Genomic DNA, 17,654 nt, shown 5'->3' with positions numbered 1-17,654 from the left:
TACAAGAGCAGTACATTTCTTAACAATTGTCTCCGGGATTAAATGTATAACAATTAATGGATGTTTGTATTTTATTAGGACACTGCTGTTGCTTCTACAGTGAGACAGAATGGAATAGATACATTTTGTAGCATATGGCAACGAGGTGGCCACTTCAGTCCATTCATTAACTTTGTGAATGAAATATAGTTATAATTTTACAATGTCTAAGCACACAACTTGTAACAGTTTATCTTTAGCTTAAAAATAAATTAGAAATTTATGGGAAAACATAATTTTTCATTAATATCAAAAAGCAAGCAAAATTTCTAATGTTAAATGGATAATCTTGTTTATAAAGATGATATTTACTGATGTTGCATTAAAAATTAATTTTAGAAGGAACTATAAACATCATTATTTTTTGTCCTTTCACACACCTGGGGAACAAAACTCTTTTTCTCAGTGAAGTTGGCCTCTTTTTAGAGTCTACTCACTCACCATAACATAATAACACATTGGCCAGGACAATAATAATATTTAAGAAGAAACTATAAATTACTTTTTTTATGTCATCCTGGCCAATGTGTAGCCAACCAGTAAATAAGTCTGATAATCTCGGCTGTTGCGCATCTTAGTATTTTCAAGCACAAAGTTTCACTTTGAAAGACTTAAAATTTCAATGTTAAGCATTTCATTGATTTTCTGTTTACAGAAAATGGATGCTACATTTTTAGGCAGTTTTCTTTTATATATACACTGCATGATGGATTATTTCACCCATTCTCAGTCAACATATTGTGTTAATACTCAATTTATAGCATTTATCTTCAGCCAAATGCTTATTTTTGTCCCCAAAAAAGTTTATTTGAATCATTTCATAGCTGGTGCACAAAACAAAATTTATTGACTAGGCTAACTAGGAGTTAAGTTGTGTCCACTGCACCAATTGAAGCTCTATTTGTATAAAGAAAGTGTTTTAACAAACTATTACCAATAAACACACAAACTATGTCATTATTGGCAGGAAACAGAGATAAATAACACAGTTTGTTTAATTTGCCAACTATATTTTACATTTTTCTGTCTGCTATGAATATTTCTGGCTCTACATTTTACCAGATGGCATCTGTTGATGGATTACAAATCACAATATGATTATTGTCATCAGTACTGCCAAATATTTATCGTCATCCATAATTTTTTTCCACTGCTTTTTGGAACGATTTTATGCCCTTGAACTCTCTAACTTTAAGGCAGTAATTTCTTTTAGGTTACTTTAAAACATTCTTAAGAATTAAGCCATGATAGAAAATGAGATTTTCTTGTCTTTGGTTTTCCCACATTGCGCCTTACTTACATAACAAGTTTGCTGCTAAGGATTCATAAAATTTTTCCCTATTTTTGAAGCAGATAAGCAGAGATTATGCAATATATATGACTTTTACAATATTTTAATTAATAAACTAAGAATTAATCTAAATTTTTTGAACATTTGCAGGGAAAAGGACACCGGAAAGTGCATAAACACAAGAAACAGAAAGACAAGGAATTTGATCACTCTGGCAAGAAGGAAAAGAAGAAGAAAAAGAAACAAAAGCAGGAAGCGGGAGGAGAAATGGACAGTTCTTCCGACCTGGACAGACTGGAAGAATTTCTCGGATCTAGCGCCGACCACCCCGGAGGACCAGAGATGTACGAAACCATCTGAAGGCCAAGAGGAAAACGGAGCCGGAAGAGTTGCCTCTTTTGTCTTTGCGAGAGCAATGTTTTTCTTGCTCTCGAGCTCCGGTCGGACAGAGAATCGGTTGCATTTTCCGAAATTTCCAATGACTGATGTTTGCTGTAAAAAGAATTTTTAAAAATTAACTAAAAAGAAAAAAACATTGTGTAATATAATTTCAAATATGTAAACTTAAAAACATTATATGCCATTATTTGTGTAAATAAAACAGTGAATTGGATTGATAAGATGTGCTACTTATGTTTTTAATTAAAAAATAATAATTTCTTTTGCCATTTAATGACAAACTGTTGGTGTACATAAATATTATTTTAAAGTTGTCCTGTTATTCTCGGATGGCAAATGTAAGATTTATATAGTGCTCTTAAGGAAAGAGAAAGTTAAAATATTTAAATATTGTATAATAGATGTTTAATCATTTAAATTTAATAAGAAATGTTCACTAGGGGGAAATTAAAAATTAGTATATAGGTCAATTTCGAGAATATAAATTCATTTTGGACTCTATTGCAATCTGATAAATTTGCATTGTCTTTCATGGGAAATAGCGGCTCATTTGTATAAGTTGCCTTACAATTTCGTCCAGTTTTAAGACAAAAACGAAAAAAAAAAATTTACGATTTCGGGTTTATATTAGTCGAATCCCGAGACGACTTCTGCTAAGATTAAACTGTACTTGGGGGGGAAAAAAAGAAACAACATAGTACTGTTTTATTATGTATAATGTTAGCCCAATTTAAAAACTTTATTCATGTCTGAAATTGTAAAGGAAGAAAATAACTACACCTGCCAATTATTTTGTTGATGTTTTATTGAAAAACTATTTTCAGATTTTAAACTAATCCTTCCACTTTTAAATGTAATTGAAATAAAGATTTATTTACAATTTACTTCTATGATGTTTAAATTAAATCATGTAAATTTTTTCCGGAAAATACAAAAATTACTTTATAAGAACTTTTTCTTTTTTTATACTTATAATCGAACAAATGCAGTTTTAAATAATTTAATATATTTACATCTTTATAACTTTAATTGAAAACATCTACAGTTTTAGAATCTTGGTTAAATTGCTTCAATATATACAAATTACGTGAGGACATTTTCATGTTATTTTAGATAAGCACAGTATGAATCCTTTGCTCTGTATGATCCCTCTTCCTTTAACCATTACTGAATAACGCGTGATCCACTGCATGCCCCAGGATTTGGGATCGATGTCATGCGTCGTTTCCTTAAAAATCTTCAGAATCATGTCGTGAGGAAGAATATCTAAATGAAAATTTCAAATTGGACATTAATAGAAAATTTAAATAAGTAATTATGAAACCAAATGAAACTAACCTTTAGGATCGCTGTGTGTGAGGAGTTGAATGTCATTCTCTTTAGCAAATTGAATCATCTCCGGAGGCATCACGCAACAGGATTCTAGGTTGACTTGATTTACGCTAGGCTTTATCTACCAAAGGACAATTTTTTTCATTACTCAATAGGTAAACAGATACGATTGCCGCAAAATTACACGCTTACTTTCGCCCACTCGTACAGATGACGCAAGAGATTCGTATCCAAATCGCTAAAACCTATCGTGACTAGTTTTTCTTTCATAACCATTTCTTCTAATGCAATCCATAATGGTTGAATCTGACCTAGAGTTATCTGAGTATTTTCGACAGATACTATTAACGAATCTATTAAGTCAACTCCTAGGTGAGACATTGCTAAAAAAATTACATATTAGTGAGCAATGAAATTTCCATTTTATTAAATAAAGTTAGTTCGTATAAGTGAAATACTCACTCCTTTCCACGGCATTGATCAGAAGGTTCGGTTTGCTCTCGGATAAAAATATTTTAACTGGAAGTAAAAACGAAGATATGACAAATTTTTTACAATTAAAGTTATAATAATGGTAAAACCTGGCCGTCCGTACCTGTTAATTTTAAATTTTGCCTATCGTCCTGGTTAATTTTAGTTTTATTTACACATTCGAGCACATTTGTTTTCTGTAAATAAGTACAAGTTGCATTTTATCTAATGTAATTTATGATTATTATATTATAAAATTCACCATTTACATTGGGTGGTGAACAATTCAACCATTCTTTCAGCGTGTAAGCAGAACTTTCCACCAACTGAAAAAGAAATTCTTAAGAAAATTCTGACAAGACATTTATTGTAAATACAAAGATACAAATTATTGTCATAAGCGAGAAATGTTAACAGCGTAATGGTATTACATAGAGGTAATTTCTGAGAAAAACTTGTATGTAGTAAAAACGATAACTAGAGACGTCCTTGAAATGCACATTTTATGGGAACAAATAACTTTTCGGTTAACCTTGAATATGTAAATTAAAATAATTTACAAATGGTATCGGTATTATGTCAAGTTTATAAAGTATAAATTACTTTAAAATTAATAATTTTGACTTGATAAATTACAAAGAAAATTTTATATATACAGCAAACTTCTTTTCTTATATAACTGGGTTTTATATAATATAATAGTAACTGGATATCAGTTAACTTGTTTAAGACTTATTTTTATTATTTTGATAAACAAAAATCACTTATAGAAATTTAAGTTCCTGTATATTGTCCTGTATAGCTAATGTTTTCGTAAATATAGTTATTACATACAGCTGAAACTCTACACTAAATGATGATGCATACAATTATCTATTGTTTACACTTGAATATTAATGCCAGTAATTATTTTTCCTTTTTAAAATTATTCTATAGATAAGAGTAACAAGCAGTTGATACTAAATTTATAATTTTCAAAAAGAATGAGGAAGAGAGATTTAAAACATGTTTAAAGATATTATAATAATACAGAAAAATTAACATTAATCAAGTATAATTTAATGTATTAAAATCAGGTCTTGTGTACATCTAAAATTAAATAATGGCCTAAAACTGATGGAAAACAGAGATGACATCAGCATAATTTTTACTAGATTAAAAGATTAAACTCGAGATATTTTAATTTAAAATGTTTGAGATAATAAAATTTAGATAAATCATCATAATACGGTAATTATCAAACCTAATTAAATGAATGAATATAACGATAAAAATTTNATCAAAAGAGACATTGACTCGAAGAAACTCCCGATGCAGTGCTACCCAATATTTTTATGGAGGGGGATTCCTCTTCCAAGCATTAAGCTCCATAGAAACAAAGGTATGTACAGTGCTACTTTATTAAATAAAATTTACATATTTGTTGCTGTAATGATAGATGCTACATTTTCTTATATTTTCATCAAAGAAAACCCATTTTACAAATAAAATTACAAAAATACTGATGGCTAGAACAGATTAATTGTATTTGCATTAATTTCTATGAGAAAAATTGCTTCAGTTAACGAACAATTCGGTTAACGAATGGACTCATGGAACGGATTATGTTTGTTAACCGGGGTTCCACTGTAATTTATTCAGTTATATTTTAATATTATCATTGCAAGTAAAAGTGTTCTTAAGATTTATCATTTACTTTTTAGATAAGCACTAGTCATCAGAAATATTTCATCAGTAGTTAATTATCAAAGCCTTTGAATATCAGTTGATAGATACATCAGTTACATGTGTGACTGATTAACTATTGATAAATAATTTATTTTGTCAAAAATTTAAATTTATACTTAGAGTTTATTGTGGTTTAGATACAAATACTGTAAACATTAGAAATATCCCATCAATAGTTAAAATATGCTGTAGTTATGAGATGTATCCCATGATAGGTGAATGTGAACTCATTCGAACATTACTCAAGAATGCATTCATTACATGATTAATTGTAGGCAGTCATGTTTTTACTTTGTAATAACTTGAATTGTATTTATCTTTATTTTTTTAAAGTATTGTTTTATTATTTTTTAAATGTAATACTGAAGAGGATTCGCTAAGACAGTGTGATTCCAAACGCATTTACGTGGATTGTTCAAACAGTTCCCAAACTTTTTGAATAGTGCACCTCCAGTTGGTTATTTTTAATCCGCTTGGATGCGTTGTGTCCACGGAAACCTCCCGAGTAACCTCCTTCAATCCATTTGTTGATATCTTGTTTTGGTGATTAGTTATGGCTGTTTATGTGAAGGGGTGTTTGTGGGGTTCGGCAAAAAACTGGATCCATGGAAATGAGCTCTTTGAAGGAGCAGCGTTGTTCTGTGAAATTCTGTGTGAAACTTGGGAAATCCTTCACAGAAACTTCCTACAGTTGGTTGAAACATCCCCCGCCCCAAAAAAGCTGAACAAATTTACTCAAATGTTGATGTGGTGTTGACTGTTTTTTTCAATGCAAAGGGGGTTGTGCATCACAAATACCTACCTACAGGCCAGGCAGTCAACAATAAGTACTACCTGGGGGTTATGAAACACCTAAGAGACAGAATCAGGTGAAAATAGCCCAAACTTTGGAGGAGCGGCAAGTGGTTTTTTCACCACGACAATGTGTTGGCTCATTTGTCCCTCAGAACTCGTGAATTTTTGGCCAAAAACAAGACGCTCTGATTTCCCACTCATCCTACTTACTTGACCTGGCCCCATGCAACTTTTTCCTGTTCCCCAAACTAAAAAACATGCTCAAAGGAAAAAGATTTGCCACCATTCCAGAGATAGAAAAAATATGATGGATGAGCATTTCGGAAAAAGTGTTCCAGGACTGTTTCAAAAACACAAAAACACCATTGGAATAAGTGTGTACGTTGGGGAGGAGACTACAGTAGAGCATCGATTATCTGACTCAATTGAGGACTCAGGTTGGTCGGATAACTGAAAAATCAGATAACCAAAAAGAATGAAAAAAATACATTATTAGTATAGTATATTAGTATGTCGCTATTAACCAACTTCACATTGAATTTTCATCAATGTTAAGCCTAACAAATTCTTTAAAAAAATAATAATCGTTGCTATTGTATCGTTAAAAATTATTTTAAAATTATTTTATTGCTCACAAAACAAACAACCACTCATAATTAGAAAATTAAGTCTCGTTTAAATACTGGCCTCCCTTCAATGGTCGAGCCAGTATTGCCAGCTAAAACATGCAAAAATTTAACAAAAATAATATTAAAGTAGCCAAGACATAGCCAAATATTGTAGTGCCACATCACTAGCAGACATTTGAAATTTGCCGACTAGAATGGCTGGTTAACCGATGTGACGGTTAACCAACCATTCTAGGATAATCAATGCTCTACTGTATTTTGAAGAAGACCCTGACAAATAAATTGTAAGTAAAGTATTTTTTTTGTAATAAATAAAGTTTGGGAACTTTTTGAACAACCCTCATATATTGACGATAAAATTAAAAAAAATGTGTTAAATGCTAGCATGGTTACTTGGTTTGCTGCAGTTGTTACAATTGAAATTCGGAATAATTTATAACAAAATCACTTGGTTTATGAATTAAGAGAGAAATGACAGAATATGTATAATCCGAATCCCAATAAAATAATTAATAGATTTTTGTTGTTTTTATTGTTTTGTCAAATTTCCTTTTTTCTTATTATAATTTATTTAACATTTTGTAACTTTTAAAAATATTTTATATTTTAAAATTTAGAATCTGCAAATTGTTTTTATTGTTTTTTCTTTCTTTTTTCAAATATAATACAAAAACATTTAAAAAAATAATAGAACAGTATATTCATTTCATTATAAATGAAAAGAATTTAAAAACTGGATTCAAGATGATGATAAAATAATTCACATGGTATATATCCAATACAGACCTGAATTTTGAAGATTTTATTATAAACAAATGCAACAACAAAAATTATATTAAATATTGATATTCCAAACCAAACAAAAAGAATTAAATTTAAATTCAGCCAAGCAAAATACAATAATTATTAATGACGATTATGTTAATAAATTATTTGTCTATTAATGTATTGATTATTAAGTAAATTGTATATAATATAATTTTTACAATATTGCAAATAAATTCAAAATTATTTATAAACTCTTGAGCGTATGCTATTCTTCAGGTAAGTAATAAAATAACATAAATACAAAGTGTTTGTTATTTTATTATCATATTTGTAAATTATTTGATTAGTTACTATGATAATAGTTGCTATAGTTAAAGTGTTCAAAGTGACTTGCCTAAAGATTAATATTAAATTATTTAATATAAAATATTTTGAATTATATTGAAAAGTCATTGTAATGATGTTTTAAATAGTGCTAATAGTTACTTTTCAACCTTGTTATATGAGTATGTGTATCAAATTATATATATTAATAATAATGTATTATTATTATATAAATAATAATATTTTAATTCGATATATTAAAACTCAAAACTGGAAAAGATGGCTTTTGTGGCTCTTGGAAAACATAGCCTTAAAACTGAAGATTAATGAACAACTGATCTTTCTTCACCAATGTTGTATTAATAGAATAGTACCTATGAGTGCACAAAGAATTCATTTTCCAGCAAATTGCATCTCTCTCAAGAAGCTACCTCATCCAAGTGCTTAAGCCATCTTATGGTAAAAAAATGTCATGTCATGAAACTAAAAGTATATTACAAAAGACTTGATTCAGATCTTAGGCGGTCTATGCTCAAGAGCTCTGAAGTGATGGTACATTTTAACCAAGCTGAAAGCAATCTTGACTCCTTAAATCATTTCGAGTTTCTAATGTTTAATGAATTACTGTATATGAAATACATTAAAATATAATTTGATACCCATACAATAAAGTTAAAAAAAAATATTCACAGGCGAACAGGTGAAAGGTATTATAATTCCAGGTGGCGCTGTTATCGCGTTAACAGGTGAATGTTTTAAACAAACGTGAAGATGTCGTCTGCTACTCAGTGTTGGTGGAATATTCGGATTTCTCGTAAAATTTAGAATAAATAACGATCAAAACAAGAAATATAGGTAAGTAGACGTAACGTATAATGTTCTATATTAAAATATGAGAGGGAAATTATATAAATTGATGAACTGAACTTGTTGATGTCACTTGAGGAACATCCATGACAATAAAATGTCCAATTTTACATTAAAATATCATTAATTACACAATTTTTAACATTTATAAGTACGTGGCAACAACAAAAACATAAAATGTTATTGAGGATCATCAATTAATAACACATTGATTATGTATTGATTTAATATGAAATCCTCCAGCTTAATTAATGGATTTTATATCAAATTTACACATTTATATACTTTAAAATGACAAAAAAAGAATTATTATAGTTACAGATATTTTTATCCTACATAGTTGACATAAATGGGACATTTTATCTTATCTTTGGAACAAATTAGCAATAGCACCCTATGGGCAAAAAGGTCAATTGCCTGGGGACCCCACTAACAGAGAGCCTCCAAATCAATCTTTCGTAAGAAAATATTCCCCCCTTCCCCAAGTCTGAAGTCAATACTATATAGTGGACCCCCAAATTTAAATTCTCCTGGGCTTAATTATATTACTTTACTTGTGAGACATTCGATTAATTTATAAACTGGACAAAGGTTATATTCATCTTAAAATCTTTAGTTGAATTGTGAATAGAATGAAAACTTCCTTGAGAATTTACATCTGTCTTCTATCTGTACACAGGATACAAGTGGTTATTTATTTCTTGACTAAACACTGAAGTAGGCAATTTACAGATAATCATGTAGTATAAGAATTTCAAGGATTTGCTTGCTTTTTTTTAAATTTTGTTGAAAATAAAAGTCTATTTGTAGTTCAAAAAAGTTTATTTATTATTTTATTATTTATTTATATTTTTTTGTAATTAAGTTGAAAAAAATTATATAATCTTTTACATTTATTTTTATTTCTTTATGTATAACATATCAATATTCCTTAAGGGTTTCAAGTGTAAAAAAAGGATATTATGACATTTGCCTCACAACTGAAACAATGGATTTATTCGCTAAACACATTAATATAGGTTATTATTAATGTTTCTAAGTTCTTAACGAAGAGTTTAATGATTTATCAGTTTATAAGGATTTTTACATGAAGGTATTGTATAGGAATTATATAATTTTGTACGTTTATAGTTCTTTAAAGGGAGGTAATGTACGAAATCATGTTAAATACTTATTAAGTTGTTAGCAACACACTTACTTTTTNATGACTATAATTTTGTAACAATTTTTTGCACGTGTATAATTTAAGATTATTTATAAAGACATTAATATTTTTTTCTGATAATTATGAAAATAATATTTTCTAAATAATCCCAAAGTTTAGAATTCCATTTATTCAGAATAAATTCAAAAGAAAATCATAAGTTGATTGAGAAAGATGAGATTGGGCCCTCCTTAACACAAATTTAGGGCCTCTCGTCTTTCTAAAAGTCATAGAAAATATTTAAATAAAATAAATAAAAGTAGATTTTAGCAATTACAGTAAAACCTGTTCAAAACGGAATCCGAATAAAAAGGAAACCTGTCTAAACGTAAAAGTTTCTTCGGAACGTTAAAAAGAATCTGATCAAAATGGAAACTTGCCAAGATAGAAAAAATATTCGATACCGAGAAATTCCGGTTTACACAGGTTTTCCTGTATCTATAAAATTTTAATTTATATCACTTCTCTTGTTTGATTTTATTTTACGTAAAAACTAAATTTTGGAAGTAACTGGATCAAAAGCCCTTCTTGTCCTGTGTATGAACAGAAGCTTTGAGTATTGCGATATAAAATACTGTAATATATGATATATGTATATACAATAAAACCTGTGTAAAACGGAATCGTACGGTATCGAATATTTTTCCTGGCTTGGCAGGTTACTGTTTTATACAGGTTTTATGTTAAAATAGAAAAACGCTACGTTCAGGTATTTTCCGTTTAAGCAGGTTTACGTTGTAGCCAAGTTCTTTTTTTATACTTATAATCGAACAAATGCAGTTTTAAATAATTTAATATATTTACATCTTTATAACTTTAATTGAAAACATCTACAGTTTTAGAATCTTGGTTAAATTGCTTCAATATATACAAATTACGTGAGGACATTTTCATGTTATTTTAGATAAGCACAGTATGAATCCTTTGCTCTGTATGATCCCTCTTCCTTTAACCATTACTGAATAACGCGTGATCCACTGCATGCCCCAGGATTTGGGATCGATGTCATGCGTCGTTTCCTTAAAAATCTTCAGAATCATGTCGTGAGGAAGAATATCTAAATGAAAATTTCAAATTGGACATTAATAGAAAATTTAAATAAGTAATTATGAAACCAAATGAAACTAACCTTTAGGATCGCTGTGTGTGAGGAGTTGAATGTCATTCTCTTTAGCAAATTGAATCATCTCCGGAGGCATCACGCAACAGGATTCTAGGTTGACTTGATTTACGCTAGGCTTTATCTACCAAAGGACAATTTTTTTCATTACTCAATAGGTAAACAGATACGATTGCCGCAAAATTACACGCTTACTTTCGCCCACTCGTACAGATGACGCAAGAGATTCGTATCCAAATCGCTAAAACCTATCGTGACTAGTTTTTCTTTCATAACCATTTCTTCTAATGCAATCCATAATGGTTGAATCTGACCTAGAGTTATCTGAGTATTTTCGACAGATACTATTAACGAATCTATTAAGTCAACTCCTAGGTGAGACATTGCTAAAAAAATTACATATTAGTGAGCAATGAAATTTCCATTTTATTAAATAAAGTTAGTTCGTATAAGTGAAATACTCACTCCTTTCCACGGCATTGATCAGAAGGTTCGGTTTGCTCTCGGATAAAAATATTTTAACTGGAAGTAAAAACGAAGATATGACAAATTTTTTACAATTAAAGTTATAATAATGGTAAAACCTGGCCGTCCGTACCTGTTAATTTTAAATTTTGCCTATCGTCCTGGTTAATTTTAGTTTTATTTACACATTCGAGCACATTTGTTTTCTGTAAATAAGTACAAGTTGCATTTTATCTAATGTAATTTATGATTATTATATTATAAAATTCACCATTTACATTGGGTGGTGAACAATTCAACCATTCTTTCAGCGTGTAAGCAGAACTTTCCACCAACTGAAAAAGAAATTCTTAAGAAAATTCTGACAAGACATTTATTGTAAATACAAAGATACAAATTATTGTCATAAGCGAGAAATGTTAACAGCGTAATGGTATTACATAGAGGTAATTTCTGAGAAAAACTTGTATGTAGTAAAAACGATAACTAGAGACGTCCTTGAAATGCACATTTTATGGGAACAAATAACTTTTCGGTTAACCTTGAATATGTAAATTAAAATAATTTACAAATGGTATCGGTATTATGTCAAGTTTATAAAGTATAAATTACTTTAAAATTAATAATTTTGACTTGATAAATTACAAAGAAAATTTTATATATACAGCAAACTTCTTTTCTTATATAACTGGGTTTTATATAATATAATAGTAACTGGATATCAGTTAACTTGTTTAAGACTTATTTTTATTATTTTGATAAACAAAAATCACTTATAGAAATTTAAGTTCCTGTATATTGTCCTGTATAGCTAATGTTTTCGTAAATATAGTTATTACATACAGCTGAAACTCTACACTAAATGATGATGCATACAATTATCTATTGTTTACACTTGAATATTAATGCCAGTAATTATTTTTCCTTTTTAAAATTATTCTATAGATAAGAGTAACAAGCAGTTGATACTAAATTTATAATTTTCAAAAAGAATGAGGAAGAGAGATTTAAAACATGTTTAAAGATATTATAATAATACAGAAAAATTAACATTAATCAAGTATAATTTAATGTATTAAAATCAGGTCTTGTGTACATCTAAAATTAAATAATGGCCTAAAACTGATGGAAAACAGAGATGACATCAGCATAATTTTTACTAGATTAAAAGATTAAACTCGAGATATTTTAATTTAAAATGTTTGAGATAATAAAATTTAGATAAATCATCATAATACGGTAATTATCAAACCTAATTAAATGAATGAATATAACGATAAAAATTTAAAAAGCAGATGCATTTAGATGCATCGAAATTTAAAAGTATTCAAAAATATTTTGTCATAAGAATCTTATTAAACATCATTTCATTTGATATAATTCCAAATTAACATTTGACACTGTTTTTAAAGGTATAAAACAATTTTTAATTAAGCAGAATCAATTTTACATCATTATAAACCATCATCATAATTATAGAAGCGTTATTTTTGAGATTTTAACACATTAAATTCTCAAACCACTTTCAAACACACCATACAATCACTTTAAATCAGCATCATATACACACTTCTATTATTTATAATAAATGTCCTGGTAATAAAAAGTGTAACTCCCTGAACTAAACAGTTTAATTTCTATGTACTGCAATAAACGTGTCTATATGAAGAAATAACCACTTTTCTTGGATTAAAATTTAATTAGAAATAGGCTTTAGCGGTCAGTTTTAAATAAACATTGCTCCGAATCAAAGCAAAGATTAAAAATTTTCAGTTTGTGTAGACTTCTATCCCTAAATATGGTCCCCAGAAATGATTGTAGTTTATAGTTTCTTTCCTAACATATGTAACACTTTAAATTAAATTTAGTTCAGTGCCAAACCAAGTGTGGCACTAAACTAAAGTATCTCCAGTACAGTAACGAAATAGGTATAAGTTTGTAAGTTACATGTTTGATAAAAATGTCATTTACATTTGTACATTTATTAATTCATGGATACTAAAAAGATTCGAATATTTATGGAGAAGATCTATTCACGAGCATTCATTGATACTTTACGAGGACAGTAGTATTTAGGTGAGCACAAATCAAGGTTTAACATTGATATATGCTAAGCTTCTGAATTGAAACTAAGTACATTATTGAACTTTTCACTATTAAATAAAGATTTAATGATAAGAATTTGTCTAACAATGAAAAAATTCGGTACAGGTCAATACAAATACTAGCGTGTGGTAAATAAGTAATTATGAAATATATAAATATTATATTTCAACATTAGTCTGTATAAATTTTTAAATGTATGATTTCAAATTAGATGAGTAATTTAATAATAAAGTTGAGTAATGATAAAATTTGATAACGAATGTTGTCACGATCATCATTATATATAAATTGTTTGTATCAGGAGCGTGCACATTTCCTAGAAAATTTTCTGTGATGTTCGAATAAAAATTTGTATTTAATTTTATGTTTTTTCACAATTATATTATAGAATTCAGACATGATTGAGAATGTAAGATTACATATCTCAATCACTTTTAAAGATTATAACTTGTGGAATTTTTACTTGATTCCAGAGGAGGACAAGTGTCGCAATTTGCACCCCTCTGCAGACGTACTTGGTTTGCGCATATTTTATCACAAACATTATATAATTGATAAATTAATTCCATAGGCATTATTTCTGAAAATTTTAGTAATTAAAACACCAATAAATTTATAAATAACCAAAAATCAAAATGATATGAAGAACGATATTCAAATTTAAAACCTGGTTAATTTCCTTGCTGTTGTAACGTTTTCACAGTGTTTATTTTGTGGTATTATATATGGCAGTTCGGTATGCTTAGGGTTTCCTTTAAGAAAAACAAACACCCGCACAGTTAACGAGATAAAATACAAGTGTCGAAGCCATATTCATCTTTTAATATTACAGAATTAAAATTAATTTTTAAAACAGTCTTTCCTATTCTTAATATACTAACATCCCTATTTACCTAACAAACTTAATTAAAATATCCATTTTTAATTCTAATCGTTAAATTTGTTTCAAATTGAAAACTTAAATATGTATATTTTTAATATTTTTCAAGAAATTAGGACAGAAATGTATCAGAAATACTCATAAAATTAAATTAATTGTTGCATACAAGACGTATTAATTAAATCTGATTAACATATACAACTTTCGAAGATATAATGATAATAATAAGCTTAAATTATCGCCAAGTGTGGAGACGTGGAAATAATTTTTTCACTTTTATCTACAGGGAGGAAAAGTAAAGTTGCAAAACAAGGAAAAAAAAACAGAACAACTTGTACATCATTACGTAAAGACTGTACATTTCCTGTTCTATAAATTTTATATGTTTCGCGTATTATATGTATTTTATATGTAATAAATATGTTTCGCGTTACTTCATATCGCTAAAATCAAATTAAAATAGAATAATATAATTGAAAAATTTCAATTCCATTTTTTAATAATTGAAAGAATTTTAATAAGTTTCATTTAATCACAGATGTTTAAGAAAATTGTATATTTTTATTATTCTACAGAAATAAAAATTGTAATTTAAACAAAATTTTTTTCTACAGACATGAATTTTATTTGAAACAATTTCATAAAACTATAATATACTATACAGTAAGCATAACTACAGGTAAACTTTAATACTAATATATTTGTTACTTCTCTTTTCTTCAAAATAATACATGGCAGAATCTCACTGGTTCTGGGAAAATGTCATAAGCCAGCCTATTTCCCAGAAGTGTGCAGTCATAAGAATGAACTAGCCACTATAATTACTCAGCTGAATTAATCAATGCACCTACATTTACAGTTTAAATAATCATGTTTTTTTTTTATCGATCCGGTTAAAGAGCCATCTTCAGGTGCGAACAGTTGAAAGTGGAATGCCAGCGTCAGAAATAAGACGGGACAGACCCCAATAGTTATTGTTCTTTGTTAAGTTATGGCAACGCAACATTTGGGCGATCTGCCTTCCAGGGGTCTTTTTAAGGGAAACTGGCCCCTATTTAGACATTACAGACGTGAGAAAACCCGGAAAACTCCACGTGGCCAGCCCGTTTGAGCGAGGCGTGAGCCCGCAACCGAACTCCCAGCATTCGGGGTACGAAGACCGCTTGGCCACTGGCGGGCCGCGAATTACTTAGGCTAATACACCTTTTAACATTGGAATTTTAAAACCACAATAGTATAGCCATACCCAAATGCTTTCCTTTGGTTTGCACGTAGCTCCGGGATCATCGGTCTCTCACACTTTTAATAAAAGATAATAATAATAAAATTGATAAAGTCGTAAAGCGAGGGATTGTATAGGATTGGTCGTAAAGCGAGGGATTGTATAGGGTTGGTCGTAAAGCGGGGCATAATACATATGAATATATAATTGCATATAAATTTAAATATACAATAAGATATTGTTGTTTAATTTATTAATATTACATTATAATATATTAACACACAAAATAATATTTTTATAATGTTAAATAGGAAAAGAATTAAACTGTATTATAATATTCTAAGCATGTGTTGCCATGACAACTGTTAATTTAAAAGCCGAAACCACTTACGTATTTACCTCATCTGTTGGAGTTTGAGTTGTTTTTCTTTGTAAGTCTTTTAAAGTCATAATGTTACCTGTATCGATAATTAAATATTGAATTCCTTCCATTATAAAATACTTTCGGCGATCGGGGAAAATAAAAAAAAGAACTTATCTATGACGAAACCAGCGCGAACTGACGATAAAAAAAAACAACCAATCGGCGACACCAGAGGGCTATATAATAAATACGTTCAGCAGCGCACCCTTTTGAAATGTAAAATAAACGGATATAATAATATATTAAATATTATTTATAATAATGAATTAAATATTTATTTTATTAATATTGATAATTATATTTTACTTATTAATAAATGGTAAAACCTCTACAAAACGAAACCTGGATAAAATGAAAAATTTTCTATGTTAAAAAAAAATAATAATAAATCTGTTCGAAACGGAAACCTGCCAAAACCGGAAAAATATTCGGTACCGATTTAAACAGGTTTTACTATAAATTAAATTTTATATACTGCTAGAATTTTGAGTTTTAACGGGCTTTAAATCGAGCTTTTAAAATTTTCTCCCATATATTTCTATATATATTTATCAATTACTAGATGATGACACGATAAAAGGATCAATTTACTACTCTGGAGAATCCGGACTTGAGTTCGGAAAAGAGGAATAAGAAAATTTCACAAATAATCTAAAAGAAAAATGCCGGGTTCCATCTTGTTTAATCATTCCCATTACGGACTTGTCCGAATCCATAATGGCATGAACTAAAGTTCTCTTAGTGCCTTCAAGACCGAAAAGTTAAGGAATGGCATATATGTCGATGAATTTTGCATATTTCGTACGAATAAATACAACACGAACTTAATTAATAATGCTTTTTTTTGTTAGATGGCCGGATGGCCGAAGCGGTCAAGGCATCATCAGCCTACTACTCGAATCCAGGCACTCTAGGCCTAGATAACAAGGCCATTTCGCTGACTCGTAACGTTATAAATAAAAAATGGAGCGTTTTTGTGAAACTTTATTGAATTTCTTTCACCGTATAAATCTCTAAAGTAGTTAAAGAGATGCCCCTTTTTTTCTGTAAGAAATCTTGCGCTTCCTCTGTGTTGACCTCTAGCTGTTTAATTGTTGACTATTTCAGCCCTACGGGCACTAAGAGAGCTAATCATACTTATTATATGTTTGGCCAAGTCCACAGTCGGGTGACCAGATGATGAGGGACGGAGCATTACATATTCGGGGAGAGTCTGTCCCCCGGATATGCTCATGAATAAATTCCAGTAGGTCTCCTCCTGGATTCGATTTCGAGTCTCCCAGAGCGGTTGGTTGATCTTTAACCAACGTCACTGACCTATAGCTTTATTCTAGTAAAGTTAAAATAAAAATAAAAAAAGAAAAAAAAGCTAAATGAAATCAAATTTTAATGATGAAATGACTACTTTGTAGCCATAATTATAATACTGTAATGGCTTTTCTACGCGCCTCCCTGGAAAGGATTTGGAGACCCATTAAGGAGGCGCGCCTCACAGTTTGAAAACCATTTCCTTACGCATAATTTTCACATAATATATATTTAATTAAGTTAACTTTTGTGCAGAAATATTTTATTTTATATATATATATA

General features: G+C 29.2%; 3 protein-coding genes across 4 annotated transcripts in view; 1 reads left to right on the top strand and 2 right to left on the bottom strand.

Moving 5' to 3' along the window:
- The window catches only part of LOC111636359 (rab-like protein 6), a 45,580-nt gene extending 42,962 nt beyond the window's left edge, over positions 1-2,618 (top strand). The window contains exon 17 of one of the 2 annotated variants that reach the window (XM_023381591.1): positions 1,481-2,618. In XM_023381591.1, coding sequence (XP_023237359.1) covers positions 1,481-1,690 — 210 coding nt within the window. In that variant the 3' untranslated portion in view covers positions 1,691-2,618. The remainder of the gene's footprint in view (positions 1-1,480) is intronic. The other variant, XM_023381590.1, reaches the window with a different exon arrangement.
- Positions 2,619-2,718: 100 nt separating this feature from the next.
- On the bottom strand, positions 2,719-6,280 carry LOC111636373 (glutamate--cysteine ligase regulatory subunit-like). The gene is made up of 7 exons (XM_023381609.1): positions 6,266-6,280; positions 3,802-3,858; positions 3,657-3,753; positions 3,524-3,580; positions 3,254-3,444; positions 3,068-3,182; positions 2,719-2,995 (listed from the first exon to the last, which is right to left on the bottom strand). The coding sequence occupies exons 1-7, from the start codon at positions 6,278-6,280 to the stop codon at positions 2,829-2,831; spliced, it is 699 nt and encodes a 232-aa protein (XP_023237377.1). The 3' UTR covers positions 2,719-2,828.
- Positions 6,281-10,627: 4,347 nt separating this feature from the next.
- LOC111636370 (glutamate--cysteine ligase regulatory subunit-like) lies at positions 10,628-16,223 on the bottom strand. The gene is made up of 7 exons (XM_023381606.1): positions 16,040-16,223; positions 11,711-11,767; positions 11,566-11,638; positions 11,433-11,489; positions 11,163-11,353; positions 10,977-11,091; positions 10,628-10,904 (listed from the first exon to the last, which is right to left on the bottom strand). The coding sequence occupies exons 1-7, from the start codon at positions 16,130-16,132 to the stop codon at positions 10,738-10,740; spliced, it is 753 nt and encodes a 250-aa protein (XP_023237374.1). The 5' UTR covers positions 16,133-16,223; the 3' UTR covers positions 10,628-10,737.
- Between the last annotated feature and the right edge of the window lie 1,431 nt (positions 16,224-17,654).

Source organism: Centruroides sculpturatus, unplaced genomic scaffold, assembly GCF_000671375.1.
Source record: "Centruroides sculpturatus isolate CEXI.00-Female unplaced genomic scaffold, Cexi_2.0 scaffold1060, whole genome shotgun sequence".
Classification (NCBI taxonomy): domain Eukaryota; kingdom Metazoa; phylum Arthropoda; class Arachnida; order Scorpiones; family Buthidae; genus Centruroides; species Centruroides sculpturatus.
This window is presented reverse-complemented; position numbering and strand designations above follow the sequence as displayed.